Genomic DNA, 21,450 nt, shown 5'->3' with positions numbered 1-21,450 from the left:
CTTTGTGCCACATGGATGTGGTGTTCTATGTTTTGTTAAGTGCATTATGTGACTCATGGCTTACCTATAAATCGAATGATTCTCCGAATTAATGGATTCAGGTAGCAGCATTCTCCAGTCAAAATGGTTTTTTCCTGGACAATCAGGCTTTCTCTGGTGGACTTGATGAAGTACATGGATATCTCCCCAATAAAAATCTGCAGAAGCAAGGGGACAAAGGGAAATAAGTTGAGAATCACAAAGGCAAATATGGTCATTGTTGGAATCTTAGTAGCCATTCCCCTGCTCTCTACAACCAGCTTGCTAGTGGAGTTCAGTGTATGAAACTACACATTACCCAAACTCATTCCCAACGGGCTTTGTAGGGGATAATTAACAGTGGGAGATGGGGTGTTGCTTTAAGACTTTCACAAAGAGTATGACATCAGGTGAGATTTAGATCCTGATCATTCAGATCAACTGAGCTCACATTCATTGAGACTAACTGCTTTGTATCTGAAAGGGGGGTAGTCTATGCCATCCCCTTAGATCTTGAAAAGTTGCAAAGCAGTTCAATGTCCAAGTGCAAAATCTAGAAAATAGCACATCACATAGATTTGCAATAGGTTGGACAGAATTAACAAAACATTTGTAGTGGAACTACATAGTAGTAGTAGTAGTAAGTTTATTGCGGTCACAGACCAGATTAACAAACAATAACAATTAATAGCATTAATAAGAAGTTACTAATACAGTCTTTAATACTAATACAGAAGTTACTAATACAGAAGTTACTAATACAAATTACTAATACAGTCTTTACGGAGCTTCGACACCACGAAACAGAACTTTGCCACATTATGGAACTACACATTAACTTGGCAAATGAAGGTTCCAGAGCTTATCTTTTTTTCCCTTTTGCCCCACCCTTGCCCCCATGCATGTTTGACACTCAACCCAAGCTCTGAAAACAGCTGTGGCACATATGCTCTGTACACACAAGGGTTCCCAAACATGTTGATAGGGTTTGTATATAGAGAGAGGCTGTCCTCACAAGCAGCCCAGATTCCACACTAGACTGCTTGTGTGGAGCACCGGGATCCATGTGACCCCGCTCCCAAGCCCAGCTCTTAGCTGAGGTTAAGGGAGCAAGTACTCCCTTAACCTGGCTACTGGGATTGTGTGTCTCCTCGGGCTCCATAGAGCCCAAGGAGACACAGAGATGGGCACCTAGAGCACCTGTCTGATGTAGGAAATTCCCCAAGGCACAGCACTCATTACACGGTGTCTTGTGGGATATCCAGAGGCTGGGAAAACCAGCCCCAGCCTCTGTTGATGCCAGCCTCTGCTGCTGGCAGCACAGGTCATGTGGGTGCATGGCTTACACACCAAAGCAACAGAAGACAATCATCTGGGGGAAGGTAGGTTGAACCCTGCCCACCCCCTGCCTGCCCATCTTCTGGCTTACACGGTTGTGTGAATAGTCCCACCGGCTCTTTCAGACATCACAACAAACATAGACAGGGCTAGGACAAGTGAGTATGATCTAACTCCCCACTCTTTACATGCTCAGTGCTGTTCAGTGCAACTAAACAGTGCTTTTTGTTCAGTAGCTGTATGGAGATTCTTGGGTGCACCATTGCATATCCGACTGCTACGTGGAAGAATTTGTTGACTTGAGCAAGAGGCAATTAAATGGCAGGGAGATCATTCACACAATCAAAACTGTGTTCTACCTAGGTTCGGGAGCTGTGTGTGCTCCCAATTTTCGGTTGTGTGCAAGCAAGGTTCCTACCTTGCTTCCACACAACCAAAAATTGGGAGCATGCACAACTTCCGAACCCGGATAGAGCACAGTTTTTGACTGGGTGAATGACCTCATTGACTTGTCGAACTTGGGGAGGGGAGGAGATGAGACAGTACATCCAGACACTGTTAATCTTCTGGCTACAGTGAACCATTCTTATTGCCCTAGCATCTGTGGTTACTCCTCCCCCTGCAAGGATCTTCCCATAGTTTGAAACTTGCGTGGGGATTAGAAATCAAATATCCCTTCCATGGTATGGGCCACTTCTGAGCCCTAATTCTTTTCTCCAGTGCCTCTGTTCTTCCAGAAGGCCAGGTGTATATTTTCCTCTCTAACAAGAGTACTGTGTTGAAAGTAGATGGCATGTAACCACAAGCAGCTTTTGTTCTGAGGAGCCATTTCAGGGGTGTAGTGTGATGCACTGCATCAATCTCCTGGCTCTCTTTGTTGTTGTCTCCTACCAATGGGAAAGTGGGCAAGAGGCTGCTGTTATGAATGCTCTTTCACCCTTTTCCATTGAGACTTAACTGAGCATAAGTGAGAATTTGTGTAGCTACATATTTAATATCCAAGAAGATGAGCAGAATGAACTAAATAAATCAGGAGCTGGAGCACTGCTGAGCAGCCAAAGGAAGCTGCCGCTCAAAAAGAGGACAGAGCTTAATGAGGCAAGCTGCAAGTAGAAAACTCTGACTTAGTTCACACAATTGTTTAAATCTAGGCATAATGTGAGTTATCAACATTAGTGTGATTGTGTGAACCCATGCCAAGGCGGAAACCCCAGATTCATCTCAATCCATAAATCACCTTGGTGTGGGTTTACACAATTGCACAAATGCTGTAACCCACATTAAACCTAGATTCAAATTATTGTGTGAACCAGGCCTTTGAAAGGAAGATTAAAGATGCTGAAAGCTATAGGGAATTCTCAGCCTCAGGCCACTGATCTTACGGCCCCAACAACACTGCCCTCAAGACTTGAAAAATGATATGGAGGGGGTTAAATTAAGTATATCTTGCTGAGTGTGGCTAAACAAACCAAGACATCAAAAAGTTATCTACCAGGCATTTAATTTGGAGGACGAATGATTAAAACCCAAACAATGACCTGCCAATATGTACCTCTCCTAGGGTCTGGTGTAGCATAATGTAGAAGAGCTAGAGAAAAAGAGGAGATCAAAGTAATCCTACTAATGACAGATCAACCCGATTTAAAAAACATTATAGCTAAACTCTGTGGCAAACAAGAGAATTGGACAACCCAGAACTATATTTTCCCAGGTTGGATTCAGGGGAATGATATTTCATATTGCTCCAACTTGTGCAAAAATATGTACTGAGTAATGAGAGATTCTAGTATATTACCAAGGTAGGAGGAAACGCCATCAAAGTCTACATCCACTTTCCACATGATCACTTTCCTCTCCTCTGATGTGGCTTTCTATCCAGCGAGGGAGAGAAAGGGAAATAGATGCTTTCAGGCAGCAAAAGCTGCCTGAAAAAGATAGGAGAGCACTCGCTCGGGGCTCTCCGTAGCCCGGGCATGGGTGGGAGGAGTTTTCTCAGGGCTCTTCCGGAGCCTGAGCCATGCCCCATGAGTGTGACATCACACGCACGGGGCATCACTAGAGGGGCCGCCGGGCGGGGCCAGACCTAGGCCACCGTTAGGCTGGCTCCGTACCGGCTTAACAGTGCTGCCTGCACAAATACAGAATGGTGATGAAATATGGAGGTCAGGGCCAACAGGAACCAGTGGTTTAGAATAAATCTTTGGTCAACTTGTTAATCATCCCCCAGTACCTCAGCCTCTCAAATGAGAGCAGAAACTGGGTTCCTCCCATTGGTAATTAAAGCAAGGTTTCAAACAATTATTGTTGGCTGTGTATAAAGGCATTCAAAGAATATAAAAACTGCCTCCTAAGCTTTTTCTGTTGGAGCGAAAGCGATCAGACTGAAATTATGCAAAGGTTAATTGGCAGAGGCAAGTGGCTGAACCAAGCCATCAATATGAATTCTCCGAAATTTCTGTGGAACAGTTAAATGACAGATTAAATGTTGAATAATTGATGGAAACATTCAATTGGATCTGTCAGCAATTTCTGGCATGAAATTATCTTATCATCCCATGAGTTCTATCTGGAAAATGTTATTTTAGAGACCGTTGCCGTTAAGCTGAAACAGACCTTTTGCACCTTTTAATAGTGGAGGACTTTCAAACACTTACTCCTCAGTGGGGTATCAATACCCTGAATAGCTGCTTGCCCCTCCCCACAACTAAGAACCCGAGTATAAATTATGGAAAATGGAAAAGTGCAGAGTTATAGCAAATAGGGGGAAATATGCATGTGTACACAATCTGCAGGTCATACTATCCACTTCTTTTTCCCACAGAATGTTGATCTTGTTCTTAAGTATAGGCTATAGTCAACCCTGACCTAGTTACCCGTTTCAAGCTTAATGGTGCTACCAAGAGTCCATCTGAATCAGCTTTTCTACCCAAGCTGAGTTTGAAATTCAGTTCTTTCTCAAAGATGGTGCCTATGGTGCTGCATCTGGATATTGCATACAATGAAGTGAGAGCTTTACTGCTGTTCGGGCACACACTAAGGTGGTGACAGCTGACAGCTGCTGTACCAGGGTTCAAATCCTTCAAGATCCTTCAAGCTCACTGGATGTCTTTGAACCAGACACAGTCTCTCTCTCCTCCTCCTCCCCCCACCCCCAGCAGGGTTGTTGTGCAGGCTTCGTAGTATATATGCAGCTCCTGACCACAAGGAAGAAGAGTGAGATACAAACATGATCAACAAACATCCTTCCAGCTGTTGGCCTCTCAAGGGAGGCCAAGAATTACCACTGTGGTATTGGTACTATGATAGAATAAGGGCAGACTGAAATCTCAGTAACAAATCCTCTTAGGCAAAGAGAGCCATTCGTCTTTGACTTGGATACACAGACCCCAGCAGCCTGCTGGGAAACGCCTGCAGAAGTGTGTTGATTGGGGTTTATGGGTTAATCTGAAGGGAGAAAGCGTCTGCTGACCCCTTTCCCTGTAAGCATGGGCAAGCTGCCTCAGAATTATGGGGGAGGGAAAGAAAAGGGAGCCAGCAGAAGTACTCTGACATGTGTGAGCACTGGTGCATCTTAACAGGCCTGGTTTTAATGCACTTTGCATACCCCTGCTGAGCTGAGTTGACACTGATAAGTCCTGATAGTGAAAGTGCAGTGAGAGAAACCTCATGTAACCCTGCAGTACAGGAAGAGGCTCCAAAGATATCCAAGCAACAAATAGGAAGCAATGTACTCTGTGCACACATACTCTGGAGCAGGACAATCCAAGTGGATGGAACCTGGCTCCTCTGGAAAAGGGGCAGCAACTGGTGCTCCTGGGGCAAATCCAACCCCCTTGAGTAGTGCAATGACCCCCTTCTGCCGATCCTGTTAGGAAAGGACCAGGTTATGAAGGTATAAGGATAACACAGAATCAGGCCGTAGAAATGGCATCTTGGCGCATGTTTTTGCACATTTTTCTCAAGCTGGCAAATACAGAGATGAAGAGGGCATTGACATAAGCAGCCTTACCCAGGCTTGCACAGCCTGACCCCGGTAGGGCTGCTTGTGTAGAGTGCCAGGATCCAGCACGATCCTGGCGCTGCCCCAAGAGGAGCCTGAGTTTTGTACTCAGGCTTTTACTGAAGTAGAAGGGCACGAGCATGCCCTCCTGCTCCCAGCCCAGTCTCCAGCTGTGCGGCTGCTTAGGCTGCTTGCAGCCCCAAAAGCCACAGAGTCGGGTGGCTAGAGCACCCGAAAGTGGGTGCACTGAGGGATTTCTGAAGGCTGGGCTGCATTTCCCCAGCCTCCAGATCACCACGCCACTCCTGGCGAAGGAGGAGGGGCAGGAGGAGGAAGATTGTCTGGGGGGTGGGGGTGTAGATGTGATCCTGCCTTCCCGCACTCTCTCCAGCTTTTCAAGTGGGGTTTGCACTCATGAAAGGATCAAGTAACCCTAACCCTAACCCTAACCCTAACCCTAACCCTAACCCTCTTAGGCTGGTAAAAATGTTAAACCACAAATGTAGGGAGCACATTCCACAGCCCAGGAACAACTATAAAGAAGGCCCGCTCCTGAGCTGGAGGTATATGGAGATAGACTTCTCTCAATGATCTTAATGGGTAGTGGGGATCATGCAGAAGAAGGTGCTCTCCCAGGTAAACCAGTCCTAAGCCGTTTAAGGCTTTAAAGGTAATTACCAGCACCTTGTATTTTGCCCAGAAACCTATTGGCAACCAATGCAATTGGCACCCCTGCTAAATGGGCAAAGAGGCACCTTTTAAACGTGGTGATTCTCTTCATTTAGCAAGGGGAGAGTAACTGGCCCTCTCCACCCCCAGCACAGTATTGCTCCAGTGACTGTTGCGGGTGTCTATCTTATGTTTTTTTTTTTTAGATTGTGAGCCCTTTGGGGACAGGGATCCATCTTATTTATTTATTATTTCTCTGTGTAAACCGCCCAGAGCCATTTTTTGGAAGGGCGGTACAGAAATCAATCAAACAAACAAACAATTGCTTTAAAGCAGACATAATATGGTCTCTCTGAGACAACCCGACCAATCTAGCCGTTGCATTTTGAACCAACTGAAGTTTCAGAACTACATACAAAGGCAGCCACACATAGAGCACATTGCAGTAGTCAAGCCTAGAGGTTACCAGAGAAAGCACCACAGTTCTGAGATCACTATCTTCAAGGAACAGACACAGCTGTTCTACTGAACAGCTATCAACTGAAGTTGATAGAAAACACTCCTGGCAATAGCCTCAACCTGAGATACCACAATGAGGCCTGGGTCCAGAAGCACTCCCAAGCTATGTACCTATTCCTTTGTGGAGAGTGCAACCCCATCCTGAACAGGAAGATCTATCACATCCCTCGAAGTATGACCCCTTACCATGAGTACCTCCATCTTGCTTAGATTCAGCTTCAATTTATTATCCCTCATCCAGTCCATTACTGTCTGTAGACAGGCATTTAGGGGAGCTATGCCATTTCCTGATGATGATGTCATGGAGAAAGGTTAGCGGAGGGAGTGCTCTGCTACTCCCATTTTGTTGATTGTGTGCTGCCATGGTGCGGCTCTGCGCCATGGCAACACATGAGGAAACCCCCACCGGGAGGCTGAAACAAGCCTCCAGGCCCCAGTGGTCTCGCCAAAATCCTGGAACTTCTGGGGACTGGCTGGCCCCTGATCTCTGCTGCCACTGCCGGCTCCATGAGGGAGCTGGCAGTCATGTGGGCGGCCGATCCGGCTGCCCAGGGACAGTTCCCTGCCCATGTGCCGATTCACCGATTGTGTGAAGTACCTCATAGTCTTTTAGATGGAGGGGTCTCTGAACCAGTCTACCTGCCAAAGATCTGTTTAGGCAGAGGAGAGGTCATTCCTTCCTGGAGCTTTCCCAGACAGCAGGCTTTACTGCAAGCTCAAAGTTGCCCCCCAAAACTGATGCAAAAAGTGGCTTGTTGTAGCCCGCATATAAATTGGGCTACACGCTTAAAGCGCAATGAAAAACCCGAATTTTGTGTGAAGTGCTCCCTGATAGCTCGCAGAAACTTTGGGATAGATTTGTCTAATATGTGAACGCACAACTCCATTCCAGAGGAGATGCAAACTAAAAGCTGGGTGTGAAAAACTTCCTGGCGATAGCCGGCATCTGTGGCATATGAAGGTGAGCCAGTCATCCTCTTGCTCACCTGGGCAGGGGAATCTGGACTGACTCCAGCTGGATATTCAGATAGTGGAGTGGAATCTTTTCCCTCCTGGAGTTGCCTCCTTTCACTCTCTCCAGCTGGTTCCAGGTCTGCTGCTCTGCAGGTGTCTTCTATTTCTTCTCAAGGCTTAACATTCTGGTGTCATCACCTCAAATGATCGCATGTTCACTTGTCTTTGGACCTCAGCTTTCTGCCATTCTGTATTCTTTTGGTCCGTTGGTTGAATCCAAACTTGCTCACCCCCACATGGAGTTCGGGTAGGTCCTTGGCTGACTTCTTGTAATAATGGGCCTGTCTTAATTTCTGTTCTGTTAAAAGTTCAACTCGTCTGTTGCTGCAGTAAGTTGCCTCACATAGGCAGTAAAGTTTTTATCCACCAACCAATCAGACTCTGTGCTGGGCTCCCATCCAAACTTTGTGAAGGGGTGTTTTGGTGGTCCTGTTTGGCTAGATATGCATCCATCCCAGCTTTCTTGGCTTTAGTCAGAATTCTCTTAACCACTTTGACAGCTGATTAAACTTTCCCATTACTCTGGGGATAAGAAGGTAAAGATGTCTGATGATCAAATTCCCACTGAGTCTGAAATGCTCTGAATTCTGCTGACATGAATTGCGGCCCATTATCTGAGAACAGAGTATCTGCTATTCCATAGTGGGCAAAACACCAACCCTATATGCAACAGCACAGGCAGCATGCACCATTTCTAAAACAGTTTGATCTGACAAAATATCTTCTAGTATATAAACCTATATATTATTTCCCCCCTGTGTATATCTATCTCTTTGAGAACTTTCGCTGAAAAGCGGTATAATAAATTTCCGTAGTGGTGGTAGTAGTAGGATGCACCTTCATAACGACCTTTGAGACCTCAGTGATGGGTCACTGTTATACCCATTTTACAGATCGGGAAACAGGAAATGTGAGTCACTTGTACTTCCTGTTCTGCACATAGCTTTGGGCCAATTGAGATGCTACATCTCCCTAATGTGTGTGGGGAGGGTCATGGGTGTGCCATCTTGCTGGCATTTAATTGTGCGAGGAGGGGGCATGTATGAATGATGCCTCCACACATTATTAGCCCTAGTCATTTGTTCTGCTGTACGAGTGTAAAGCTATCTGTACTCTTGTACATGTGTCTGGGTGAATGACTGTACCCGCATTCATATTAAAAGCGAATCTGGGTACAGGTTCCTCAAATGCATGGTACAGATAGGAAGTGCCCTGCTGAGTCTGATATAACAACATGTGATATACCTGTGTGCACTGTACACTCGTTGTGCAAGTGTTGATCATAACATGTGAACAGGGCTATTGATGGGGTGGCATCTGTGCAATGGGGTGGCAGTGAGACGGCATGCTGGATGTGGGGGGAGCATGCATGCATGTTAGGTCATCTGAATCAGCAGCCCTTTCTAAAGTCCAGGTTGTCAGCTGCCCCTGCTCCGGGCAAAGGCACGTGCCATGGTGTCGGGTGGGGTGGGGAAGAGTTCAGATGTGGTCATTGCAAAAAAGTGTCCAAATGGGACCCTCTCCCAGGCACTGGTCCTGCCCCCATGTCTAACACCAGATGCAGAGCTTCCCTTCCCCAGTCAGTGGTTTGTGGAATCGCTGACGTGGAGCGCCTTTCCCTGCCTCCTTGAGAGAGCATCAGAAGCAGGGGGCATGGCTTGGGGCACATGCTTGCTTTATGTGCACGATTGCAAAGCCTAGGGGGCAGGGAAGCTGCCGGAGGACTTTGTCCCCTGGACTCAGCCCAGCTCCCTGTGCCCCTGTAAAAACAGACATATATTTAAACAAGATTCACTGAGTTTTGCCTCCCAGTTTCAAATCACACTGAACAGACACACTTTTCAATTATTCAAACACCTGGGGGCACCTGTCTCCATACAAGCTTGTCCATACACTAAGATAATCTTCAGAGGCCATCTTCTGACGCCTCCGTCATCTGAAGGGGAGTGGGTTGTGCCTGGGGAGAGGGCCTTTTCAGTGATGGCACCCTGCCTATAGAACACTCTTCCCAAAAATGCCCACCTGGCACCCACTTCTATGTCATTCCTCTTTATTTTTCCAGAACTTTTAAATGTATGTTTTTATCCTTGGTATGATTGTTTTTAATGCTGCTATTTTAACAGCTGCTTTGATATTTTAATGTGTTTTTTTAAATTGTATAGTAGTTCTATTCATGTTGTAGGTCATTCTAGTAACCGTCCCCCCTCCTTTTTTTGGAAGACTGGGGCATATATACATGAAACAAACAAATATTCATCTTGGTCATCTGTACTGTTCCTCTCTGCAGTCTTCAGGTGGAGGTAAAGTGTGCCATCAAGTCGATGTCAACTCTTGGTGACCACAGACCAGTATGTTTTTCTTGGAATAATACAGGACGGATTTACCATTGCCATCTCCTGCACATTGTGAGGTGATGCCTTTCAGTATCTTCCTATATCGCTGCTGCCCAATAGAGGTGTTTCCCATAGTCTGGAAAACATACCAGTGGGGATTCGAACTGGCAACCTCTGGCTTGCTAATCAAGTCATTTCCTTGCTGTGCCATTAGGTGGTTGGCTCAGGTGGAATTACCTTTTTATTGTTTAAAGTACAACATGTACATCTACTCATTTAAACATTTGTTCATCACTGTTTTCTTTTCTTTTCTTTTTTTTCTTTTCAGAAAAGGGAAATGTATCTAAACACATCTACAGAGATTGGTAGGGTAATGTGGGTTTGTGATATCACAGCTGACAGCCAATCAATTCTGTGCAGAGATGGCTTCTGCTGCAAATCAGTAGAACTTGTTTCTCCTGAGCTCAACCCTGGGCAAGGAATTGTGTGTCTGGATACAACCAGGAGCTTTCTCAGACAGCAGGCTTTACTATGGGTTTTCTGCGAGGCTTTACTGCGACTTGGAAGTCCCCCCCCCATGATGCAAAAAGTGGATTTTTTAACCCCAGATAGAAATTCGGCTAAACTCTATAACAAACGATGGAAACCCCAAATTGTGTGTGAAGTGTTCCCCAATAGCTCACAGGGACTTCAGGGAAATTTGGCCAATATGCGAACGCACACCCTCCATTCTGGAGGAAATGCAAACTAAAGGCCGGGTGTGAAAAACCTCCCTGGTGAGCATGCTTCCATGGTGGCTTGACTGCTCAAACCACGTATGTCTGTTTGCACCCTAAATGGAAGTATGACTGACTTGTTTCTTATGCACATCATCAGTCTGTTGTGAAAATATTTCCTTCATGGGAACAACAATTGCAATGAAGTAGAAGTAAAATAAATGTTTGAAAAGGCACTGGTGTAATCAAACCTACCATACAACCATAAAGAAAAGTATCAACTTTGTTGGATAAAATGCTGAGCAACCGTAATGCACACAAGAGTATTAAAGTGAGAATTAGGCTGAAAATAAGAAGTAAAACACACCCTGATGGAAATAAGGGAGGGAAAGCCAGAGAGAAAAGAAAGCCAGACAAATCTGGCAGCGGCCACTCATTTTAACCAGATTTTTAATTAGGTTGGTGGCTGATTTAGTTTTAGAGCACAAAAGAGCCCAGGTTTGCAGTGAAAAGAGTGTACTAACAATACTTCCTATAGTTTGCTTCTTGTGAATGGCTTTTCTGGATTTGAGGAGGCTTTAAAATGTTCTCTGGGAATTGTACCAAGAAGAACAGATAAAACTGAAATCTGATATGTGAACGAGAGAAGCCATTCATAATCCCATGAACACCGTTCAGTTGTGGGAAACTCTTTAAAAAACAAAACAGCTTGTTTTGTATCTAGTAATCCATTCAGAATATGGTACCTCCTGCATGTGTACTATTCAGTCTGATTAAAATCTGATGCTATTAAATTGCCTCCAGCGTCAATAATTTAGACTCTGGTGTGGAGCTTGAACCATAAACTTGCAACCATCTGTCGAATTAGATGTACACAGCTATTGCACCTTGTTTGGACAATAAAAAATACGGAGCTTTGTCTTACTGTGCAGTTGTGTGCAGATAATTAATGGGGTAATTAACAGCCAGCATGGATTTTATTAATCTGCCAACAATAGACTACCCGGCCAAATCCCCATCAATTCAAACTGGAAAAGAAGAAGTGGGGTGGAGTGGGGGGGGGGGATCCAGCAAGATCTCACACCTCTCCCCAACACAAATCAGAAGTGAAGAATAAGCAGTCCAAATGTCTAGGCTATCTACTTACAATTGCTGTTGGAGTTGCAGCCAGTACACAGTAGAGGACGAGAGGGGAAATGAAGCTTTCATCCTCTGTTCCTGGATAAGGTTTCATCAAATCTCCATCCTGGCAAAAGAAGCCTTGGATATGCACCTGGAAAGTGTCTGTGCACTCGAAGTAGTAGGCAAGCAGAACGGTCCCGGCCATTATGACGAGCTGGAAATACAGCATGGTTACACAGACATTAGCAGCTGTTTAGCAGCTGTGCCTCCAAGCGATACAGCGACAGGGACCCTCCATCACCACCACCCCTACCCTGGCAGCTATTCCAACATGAGTGAGCGAGTGCTTAGAGTGTCTCAGCCTCCACTCTATCACATCTGTTACATAAACCTTTGGGTAACCCACCCACCCACCCACCCCCACCCCCAGTGAAAGTCTCTGATCAAATCGGGTCCACAGTATGCCTCGCAAAGGGATGAGAGGTTCAGTGGTGACTTTGCCCAAGAGGCATGCGGTTGTCACCGGCAGCATGGATCAATGCAGATGGAATGGGGCTGCTGGCAGCAGGGCAGGACTCCCATCAGCTAAAAGAGCCACGCTGGACTCTTTTGCTCCCCAAAGGAGATCACAAAGGCACAAAGGCACAGCCCCTAGAAAGAAAGAAAGAAAGAAAGAAAGAAAGAAAGAAAGAAAGAAAGAAAGAAAGAAAGAAAGAAAGAAAGAAAGACTCAAGGAGAGATTCACTCCAGCTGATGCACGTCAACACAGCTAAGAGGGGAGTGACACAGAAGAGGGGAGGCAGACGCTGACATGGAAGAAGCCTTTGCTATTTTCTCCCCACCTACTTGCTTGCTTTCTCTGTCTGCCTAGCTCCCACCCTCTCTCACTAGAGTAATCTAATCATTTTGTAGTAATTTGCTCTGAACGTGGAATATATCAGTGTCCGGAAGAGTGATATGTTTCAATAGTTGTGCTTGTTCTGTGAATGAGACATTCAGCCATCCTGTGTGGCATGGCAAGTCCCTGTATGAAGGCAGTTGTTTAAGTTGCTGTTTAATCAGGGCTGCCCAGCTATGGACCTCCGGCCGTTGTTGGACTACGACTCCCATCTTCCCCATCCTGAATCTGAGGGACCTCCTGGGGTCCAGTTCATAAGAACATAAGAACAGCCCTCCCTGCTGTTTGCCCTAGGCTCAAAGCAAATTGCTTTCCGGCATTACACTTTTCATTTGGCATTTTCTTCATTGAAAGAATGTGTGTTTGCAGGGGTGGGGAACCATCCCTTTATATTGTCTGTCTTCTTTGGTTCTTAAAAAAAATATTATTTGGTAATTGTTACCAATTAATATTTTGAAACTGGTTCCTCCCCCCACACGCCAGTGTGGCTATTTTGTTACTAACATTAAAAGATTTACAACTTCAGGAAGATATCTTGCAACTTACAACTTCCTGAAGTTGTCAGTCTTTTAACATTAGTAACAAAATAACCTAAAAAGACTATTTGCGTCTTTTTTTGGGACAACTTCGAATTTGCAGTAAAGGAAGCAATCCTGGATATTGTAATGTTTTGATTTTGTAAAAAATATTAGGGGGGGGGGGATGGGAGGAGGGTGGTGGAAATCTCCAGGTTTAACTTCAGTCAGAGTTGGCAACCTTATTGTCAACAGTACAAGAGCAATACAAATCTTTCAGTTCTGATTAAATTGGAAAGGGATAAAGCTAGGGTTGCCAACTGTCCCTCAACAACACAGGATGTCCCTCATTTCAGGGATGAAATGTTGGTCCCTATAGGGGCATCATTTGTCCCTCATTTTTTCAATAACATATAATTCAATTACATAGACGTCAATGATACTCAGGCTCTTGATGACCACTGCATACAATTCCCAGCCCCCCTCCCCAGCCAGCCCCCACAAACTTGTGTCCCTCATTATGGAACTTGTTTCCCTCATTCTGGCAATGAAATGTTGGCAATCCTAGATACAGCTCTCCCACATGGGGTACCTCATTCCTTTCAAAGTAAAAAATAGTAATGTGAAGAACATTCTGTGGCTGGAATGTTCAGTGCTAGAAATGGGCCATTTTGAGTGTTCCGAGCTTAAAACAGAACACCCTTCAAGTGAAGGGCCTGTTCTGATCTTGGAACAGAATGACGCATTTTGAGTCAGAGCATTTTGAGCATTCCAAGCACCATTTTGGAATCCAAAATGGTGCTCTTCTGGCCTCTGCGCACACACGATCAGTTGCCTGGTGGTGCTAACCATGCAAATGCCTTCTGCACATGTGCAGAGGCCAGAAGACCACCATTTGGGATTCCAAAATGACTCTCAGAACGCTCGAAACATTCTGACTCGAAACAGGCTGTTTCATCAGAACATTATCTGTCTCACCTTGAAGATTAAGTCTATGCTCTTCTTAGCACTATTAAGAGTGCTTTTTTGAAACTACAAATTTCTGAATTAGGGGATAGTGGAGATTGGTTTTGCTCAGGAAACCTTTGGAGGAGATAGCAGTGAATCCATTTGGTCAGCCAGAAGTCTAGCACAGCCACACCCTTTGCACGTGTTCAGAGGACCCAGCATGGCAAAAGATAGCTAGATCATTGTCATGCCTGATATGCCTGCCATCAAGTAATGTGGTGAATCAGGGTTCTAGTCAAAAGAAAGCTTTCTTTCAAAGTGCCCTAGTAGATGCATCTATAATAGCTGTTTGATTTGCAGCAGTTAGCAGGTGACACTTATCTTCATGCTATGAAAAGTTTAATGCTCTGATTTCTGCAGATCAAACTTTTGTTGAAGGCACATGAGCAGGTCAAGCTGTGTTTTTTTTCTAGACAGTTGGCAACTTTACTGCCTATCCTGAGCTGTTGCAAAAGGGTGGGTTCCAAAGCAATGCAAATCACACAAATAACAGATGTTTCGAGCAGCTCTCAGTGCATTTATTTTCCATTCCCACCAGGGTCCTTCAGAATCCCCCTTCCCACCCCCTACATCATAACAAATCGGGGGATATGCACTGGATAAGTGGCAAGGGAGCTGTGGCCAACTGTGCATCCATTTCATATAAGACCCTAATCAGCTCAGATACAGATGACTAAAAACCGACTCAAGGCATTTATTTGCTTCGTGGTCTCAAATCCTTGACATTTTTGTCGTGTTTTCAAAATTATATCTTCATGGCAGCTAGAAACAGACATGATACATTTCCATTTCTCCATGTGGGGGCTGTTCCATCCAAACAGCTCTTCACATTAAATGAAGTGGTACAATCACCACAAAAACAATACTGTAGTAAAAATGAATGCAAGAATCAGAAATACAGTAAAAAGAAATGAAGGCAAGAACCCCACTGCCCTCTAGTGGAAGAAAGAGAGATCAATCTTATTCAAATTAAAGGCATCGACATTCCCCAATTCCATCCTAAGGAATGCTCGTATAACTATTACATGATTGCTCATTCCCATTAAAAAGATACTTAGACCAATGATTATTCAAGTTTAGTGACATCCTAATGACAAGACATTAACAGTCAAGATGTGAGAAACAGTGACCAATCAACATCTATCTATCTATCTATCTATCTATCTATCTATCTATCTATCTATTATATTTCTTCACTGCCTAAAACTTGCTTCTCTGGGCAGTTTAAGCAGGCAAAGAAAAGACCAAAAACCACTGCTGCATGTTTAGATTTCACTTCTGACTCGAAAGTCTTGAGAAAAACAATCCCGTTTTTTGAGAGGAGAGAAAGTAAAGGGGGAAAGGAAGAAGAATTCACATAATGCTTGCAAAAAGGTATTCTAGTCAAAACAACTCCTTCTTAAATCCAGTCTAGTTTTGTCTTCAAATTTCAGGTAACATCAAAGTGCAACATGAATCAAAAGACTTCATGAAGGTTGGAAAATACAGCAATTTTGCTCATACATACAGACATAAGGCACAAATATGCAAAATGAAGGTAGAAATCTACAAGCCTGATCAATTCCAGCAGCCTTGAGTCTTTGTCACTTAATCGCAGCTTCTCTATTTGAATCTGAGTTTGTATAAGGTGCAGTTATACAAACCCCTGCTGACTGAGCAAAGAGGCACCTCTCTAAAGTGGTGATTCTCTTTATTTAGCGAGGGAGAGCAATCAGCCCTATTCATCCCCAGCATAGCATCCCTGTTGCTGGTGTTTCTACTTTATGTTTCTTTTTAGATTGTGAGCCTTTTCTTTGGGAACTTTTGTTGAAAAGCGGTATATAAATATTCATCGTATCTGTATCCGTATTTGATGTTTTTATGTTTCCTCTTGTAACGTTATTTTATTTATTTATAAATAAATGTATTTATGTTATTTGATGATCAAAGATCCAGATCTGTCACTGAAGGCTTTTGGCAAAGAGCGCCTTATTCTAGCAACAGCAGCTGCAACTCCTTCTGGACAGTGACAGCTTGTCTTCCATGCTTTGGAAAAGCTTGCTTTGGAAATCCATATAAAATGCACTGCAGTAGAATCTATGCTAGTCTACTACAATACATTTTATATGGACTGCCCCTTAATACTGTTTGAAAATTGCTGTGTGTACGTACGTACACACACACACACACACACACACACACACACACACACACACACACCCATGTACAGGGCAGGACCAGGCAACAGAACATCTCTTGTCTATATTTAAAGAGCTCCATTTAAGAGCTCAGTCTGATCCATTTCTGAACACAATTCAAAGTACTGGTTACCTTTAAAGCCCTAAGCAGCTTAGGACATGAGTACCGGAAGGGTCCACCTACTCTTAGATTAACCCATCTGTTCACTATGTCAGTCGACAGAGGCCCTTCTCTAGAAGCCCCCACCATCTGAAGCAAGGTGGCTGGTGATGAGAGATCAGTTGGGGAGCCCTGTCTATGGAATGGTCTCCCTGACATCCAAGTTAACGAGGTGCACAGTCCTACTTGGGTAGGGCTGCTCGTGTGGAGCGCTGAAATCGAGGCCGATCCTGGTCCTGTCCCACCAAGTAGCCCGAGGTCCCCTCCCCACCGGCTGTTACCCAGGTGTGAGCGCGTCCTTCTACCTGGGATCCTGGTCATGTGTCAGCCCGAGTACACCTAGAGTCAGGGGCGTAGCTAGGGGGGAGGGGGCCCGTGTTCATCCTTCTTTCTGGCGGCCCCCCAGACTGAGGGAAACAATGAAGAAAATAGGGAGGGATGCAGCTGGAGGGCCCTCTGGAGCTGGGGGCCCGTGTTCTTTGAACCCTTTCGTTCAATTATAGCTACGCCCCTGCCTAGAGCACCCAGCTTGCGGAGAAATCTCCACAATTCACCACAATCCTTGTGTGGTGCACTGTGAGATTTCTGGAGGCCAGGCTGCATTTCCCTGGCCTCCAGATGTACACATTTCTCCTGGCAGCACTGCTCCAGTGGGCTGCCAAGGAGAGGAAGAGGATTGTCTGGAGGGGAAGGTAGGCATGGTCCTGCCTCCCCTCCTCCAACGCTGCTCCCAGCCCAAAGCTGATGGTGTCTGAACAACCTTACAGTCTTTTCAGTGCTAAGTTTATTTATCTATTATATTAATATTAATTCTCCTGGTTCTGACTTGGAATATGCATCCCAGAGCCCAGCTGATTGGCTGGGTGGCGGGCGCGCCTGATTGGTTGAGGTGCACCCAGGAGGATTGGTTGCCGTGGCGACAGCCCGGGCCCGGCCTGGCCTCGGAGGCAAAGCCCAGGAGGGAGGAAAGAAGGGGGGTGGCAGAAGTGGCAGTGGGGAGGAGAGGTGGCTGGGCCTGGAAGCAGAGACTGGGGCAGAAGTGGGGGAGAGGTAACCGCCAGCCCCATAGAGTGCACAGATGCTCTGTGCGGGGTCGGCTAGTTATTATAATAAATCAAAAGGTTTTGATTTCCCCAGGCATTTAAGACGGGAGGCTTTAAAAACATTTAATGATGTTTAATCTCTCTTTCTCTTGGCTTTCATTTCACAGTTTTAATTTATTATTATTACTTTAATTTATTATTATACTTTGTGCCTTTATTGGTTTTTTAAAAAAAAGGTATAACTGTTGTCAAGTGCCCTGATCCTTGCTCTTGAATGAATGAGTGAGCGAATGAATGAATGAACGAATGAATGAATATCTTTATTACGGTACTTGACCAGATTTCAGCATTATAGTACAAAGTTAATGTTCAATGCAGCTGGTACAGTCTGTCAGATATCACAGTTACATGTAGGCAGAAGTTTACCTAAATCAGGGACATATCATTCATTCATTTGATTTCTATACCACCCTTCCAAAAATGGCTCAGGGAGGTTTACAAAGAGAAATAACAAATAAACTAGCTGACCCCGCACAAAGCATCTGTGCAGTCATTCCCTGATCCTGTGGCAACCCCACCCCACCACACAACTCTCGCGCTCGTTCTCTCCCGCCCCACAACTCTTGTTCATTCTCTCCTCCCCCACACAACACTCTCGCTTGCGCTCCCCCGACAACTCCCTCGCTCGCTCCCCTCACACAACTCCCTCGCTCGCTCGCCCCGCACTCACTTGCTCGCTCCCCCCCCACAACTTGCTCCCTCCCCCCCACAACTCCCCCTCCCTCCCCCTAACCTGCTCCCTCCCTCCCTCCTCCCACACAACCTGATCCCTCCCCCCCCACACAACCCACTCCCTTCCTCCCCCACCTCGCTCCCTCACCCCCACAACTCGCTCCCTCCCCCCCCCACAACTCGCTCCCTCCCTCCCCCCACACAACTCGCTCCCTCCCTCCCCCCACACAACTCGCTTGCTCCCTCCCCCATACAACTCACTCACTCACTCCCCCCGCAACTCGCTCGCTCGCTCCCCCTCAACTTCCTTGCTCGCTCCCCTGCCACTTTCTCGCTCACTCTCCCCCCACAACTTTGTTGCTCATACTCTCCCCCATGACTCTCTCACTCACGCTCTCCCCCGCAACTCTCTCACTCACTTTCTTACCCCCCCAACTCTCTCGCTCGCTCTCTCCCCTACACAACTCGCTCGCTCACCTGTGTTGACCTGTCATTGTCTAACTGTCCTTCAGTCTCCATTTCTCCACCAGCAGATGCTGGTGGGCAATAGCAATGTGTTCTGAGGTGGCCAACCGCCAGCCGCCCCCTTCTGCCGAACTTGCTGGCGCTTGCTGATGTGGCCCAACATAAACTCCCTCCCTCCAACTAACAGCCGACCCCAGCCAGCAAACTCACTGGCTTTCACACTCTTTTCTGGCTGCTGCCGTCTTGCTTTCCGAACTCTCGTGCTGTCAGACAATCGCCTCCTCCTGCGTCAGCCAATCGCCTCCTTTCAGCCACGTCCCCACGCATGGCCCATCTTGGAGAACTAATAATATAGATATCCTTACCTAACTGATAGGATGAGCCTTTGCCATTACTTGATTAATATTGTGTGCAATGGCACAAAATTTAGCAATACAAGAGGTAACAAATACAGTCTTATCTGCAAGAAGATAGGTTACATAAAAAGCCATTGGTCTTCCCTGTAAGTTCTCTAAAAGGGGAAAAATCAACTACTACCCAAGCAAAAGCCATTGCAGCTGGTGATTCTGGGAGTTGTAGTCAACAACACCTGAGAATTTCTGTTAGAGGGAACACTGGTGATAGGGTATCTTTTATATTTTCCCCTACAACCAAGCTTATGGAAAAACATTATAATGAACTACAGTGAAGGCTCTCCAATGGGTTGGACATGTCAGGTTATACAAATAACTTGCCAGAGCTAAAACTGAGGTGACCCACCAGGTGTTAATACACTTAGGGAGTTTACTTCTCTCTTCTTGAGATTCAGTATTTAAAAGACATTGTTCTAGAATTGTATTGGCTTGATCGAACCCCACAGCAATTAAAGATTCAGAAGAGAGTCCGACTGTCTGAAGTTTTCCCATTAACTTGGATAACCACTTAGAGTGGGTCTGATCCTTCAAAACTAGTGGGGGGGGGTGCCAACTCACTTGGTTGAAATTGAAATTTTACCTTTAGCTAATACTTAAGGACTGCCAACCACACTCTGGTCTCCACCTTATTCACCCCTGCCTCCAGCCTTAAGGCCAAGTTGGATACACCTTTTGGCAATTGAAGAACCACCCTTAGAAATTTCGTTTGGATGACCTCCACAGGGGTAACGTTTGAATATGTGCCCATTTGAGCTCCAAAGAGCAGCTGAGCCATTGACTTGGCTTGAAACAGCTTAACAGCTGCTGGGACAAATTGTCCCCCTTTGGAGCAATAAAACCTTGAAATCGCAGTAGCACTTCGCTGTGCTGTTTGTGTTATATATTCTACATGTACTTTCCTCCCCCCAGAAGAGTGAGACACCACCCCTAAGTACTTAAAACACTTAACCTGTTCAATCATGTTGCTGTTAATTCTCCAGATTCTTGCTCTTGAAAGATGGTATAAAAATTCAAACCAGCTAATGAAACTGATTTATTAATGATTTTTTTAAAAAAATTATTGTTATATTTTTATACCACCCCATCCAGAGGCTCTGGGCAGTAAACAACAACACAAGAAAACTAACAATCATCTAAAACAACTGGCTAAAAATAATATTAAAAATAGATTTTAGAACAGTTTAACCCCATTTTAAAACAGTTAAAAACATTTAAGAACAATTCAAAAACCTCAGAAGGCCAGACCAAACAAATAAGTCTTTAGGGCTCTTTTGAAAGTCAACAACGAGTCCAAACTACAGACATCTCTTGGGAGTACATTCCACAGCCCAGGAGCAGCTACAGAGAAGGCCTGGTTCCGAGTTGCCACCAGACATACCGGTGGTAACTGGAGACAGACTTCTCTTTGAAGTTGTTAATTCTAAATGATTTTATTTTTGTAATTCTGGCCATTGGCTGTATTAATAGACAGACTTCTCCAGATGATCTCAACGTGTTGGTGGGGATAATGCAGAAGAAGACGCTCTCTAAGGTAAGCCAGACCTAAGCCATTCAGGCCTTTAATGGTAATAACCAGCACTCTGTATTTCGCCCGAAAACCTAATGGCAGCCAGTGCATTAGTATAGTATAGGCATAATATGGACTAACTGAAGTTTCTGAACTATATACAAAGGCAGCCCCACGTACAGCGCATTGCATTAGTCAAGTCTGGAGGTTAGCAGCTGATACAGTACTGTGATTGTTCAGATCGTTCGCTTCAGCTGCCCAGAGACGTATGTTTTGAGTGATGTATAAATATTTTTAAAAATAAATAAATAAATAAATGACACAGCTGTTGAATCAGCCCAAGCTGATGGAAGGCACTCTTGGCCATAGCCTCCACCTGAGGTACAAAGGTGAGGTCTGGATCCAAGAGCACTCTCAAACTGTGTATCTGTTCCTTCTGGGGGAGTGTAACCCCATCCAGCACAGGAAGATCTAACCCATCCCTCAAATTCCGATCCCTGTAATAAGCCCCTTCTCTTGCTTGGATTCAGTTTCAATTTTTTGTCCCTCATCCGGCCCATTACTTACTACTTGTAGGCAGTCATTTAGGGAATGAATATCATTTCCTGATGATGATGATGATGACGATGATAATGATGATGACAACAAGGAGAAATAGATTTGTGTGTCATCAGTATACTGATAAAACTCTTCACCAAATCTGATGACCTCACCCAGTGGTTTCATGTAGATGTTAAAAAGCATTGGTGACAGAATGGAGCCCTGAGGGACTCCATATAGTAGCTCCCATTTCGAAGAGCAAC

At 45.2% G+C, this 21,450-nt stretch overlaps 1 protein-coding gene across 6 annotated transcripts in view; it reads right to left on the bottom strand.

The window, feature by feature from the left end:
• PLPPR1 (phospholipid phosphatase related 1) overlaps positions 1-21,450 on the bottom strand; it is a 246,955-nt gene that overhangs the window by 28,447 nt on the left and 197,058 nt on the right. For 5 of the 6 annotated variants that reach the window (XM_053297681.1, XM_053297679.1, XM_053297680.1 and 2 more), the window contains 2 exons: positions 11,755-11,943; positions 65-197 (listed from right to left, as the gene is read on the bottom strand). In XM_053297681.1, coding sequence (XP_053153656.1) covers positions 65-197; positions 11,755-11,943 — 322 coding nt within the window. Of the gene's footprint in view, positions 1-64; positions 198-11,754; positions 11,944-18,739; positions 18,858-21,450 lie in introns of those variants that run through there. The other variant, XM_053297682.1, reaches the window with a different exon arrangement.

The sequence above is a fragment of the Hemicordylus capensis genome, chromosome 2 (genome assembly GCF_027244095.1).
Source record: "Hemicordylus capensis ecotype Gifberg chromosome 2, rHemCap1.1.pri, whole genome shotgun sequence".
Classification (NCBI taxonomy): domain Eukaryota; kingdom Metazoa; phylum Chordata; class Lepidosauria; order Squamata; family Cordylidae; genus Hemicordylus; species Hemicordylus capensis.
This window is presented reverse-complemented; position numbering and strand designations above follow the sequence as displayed.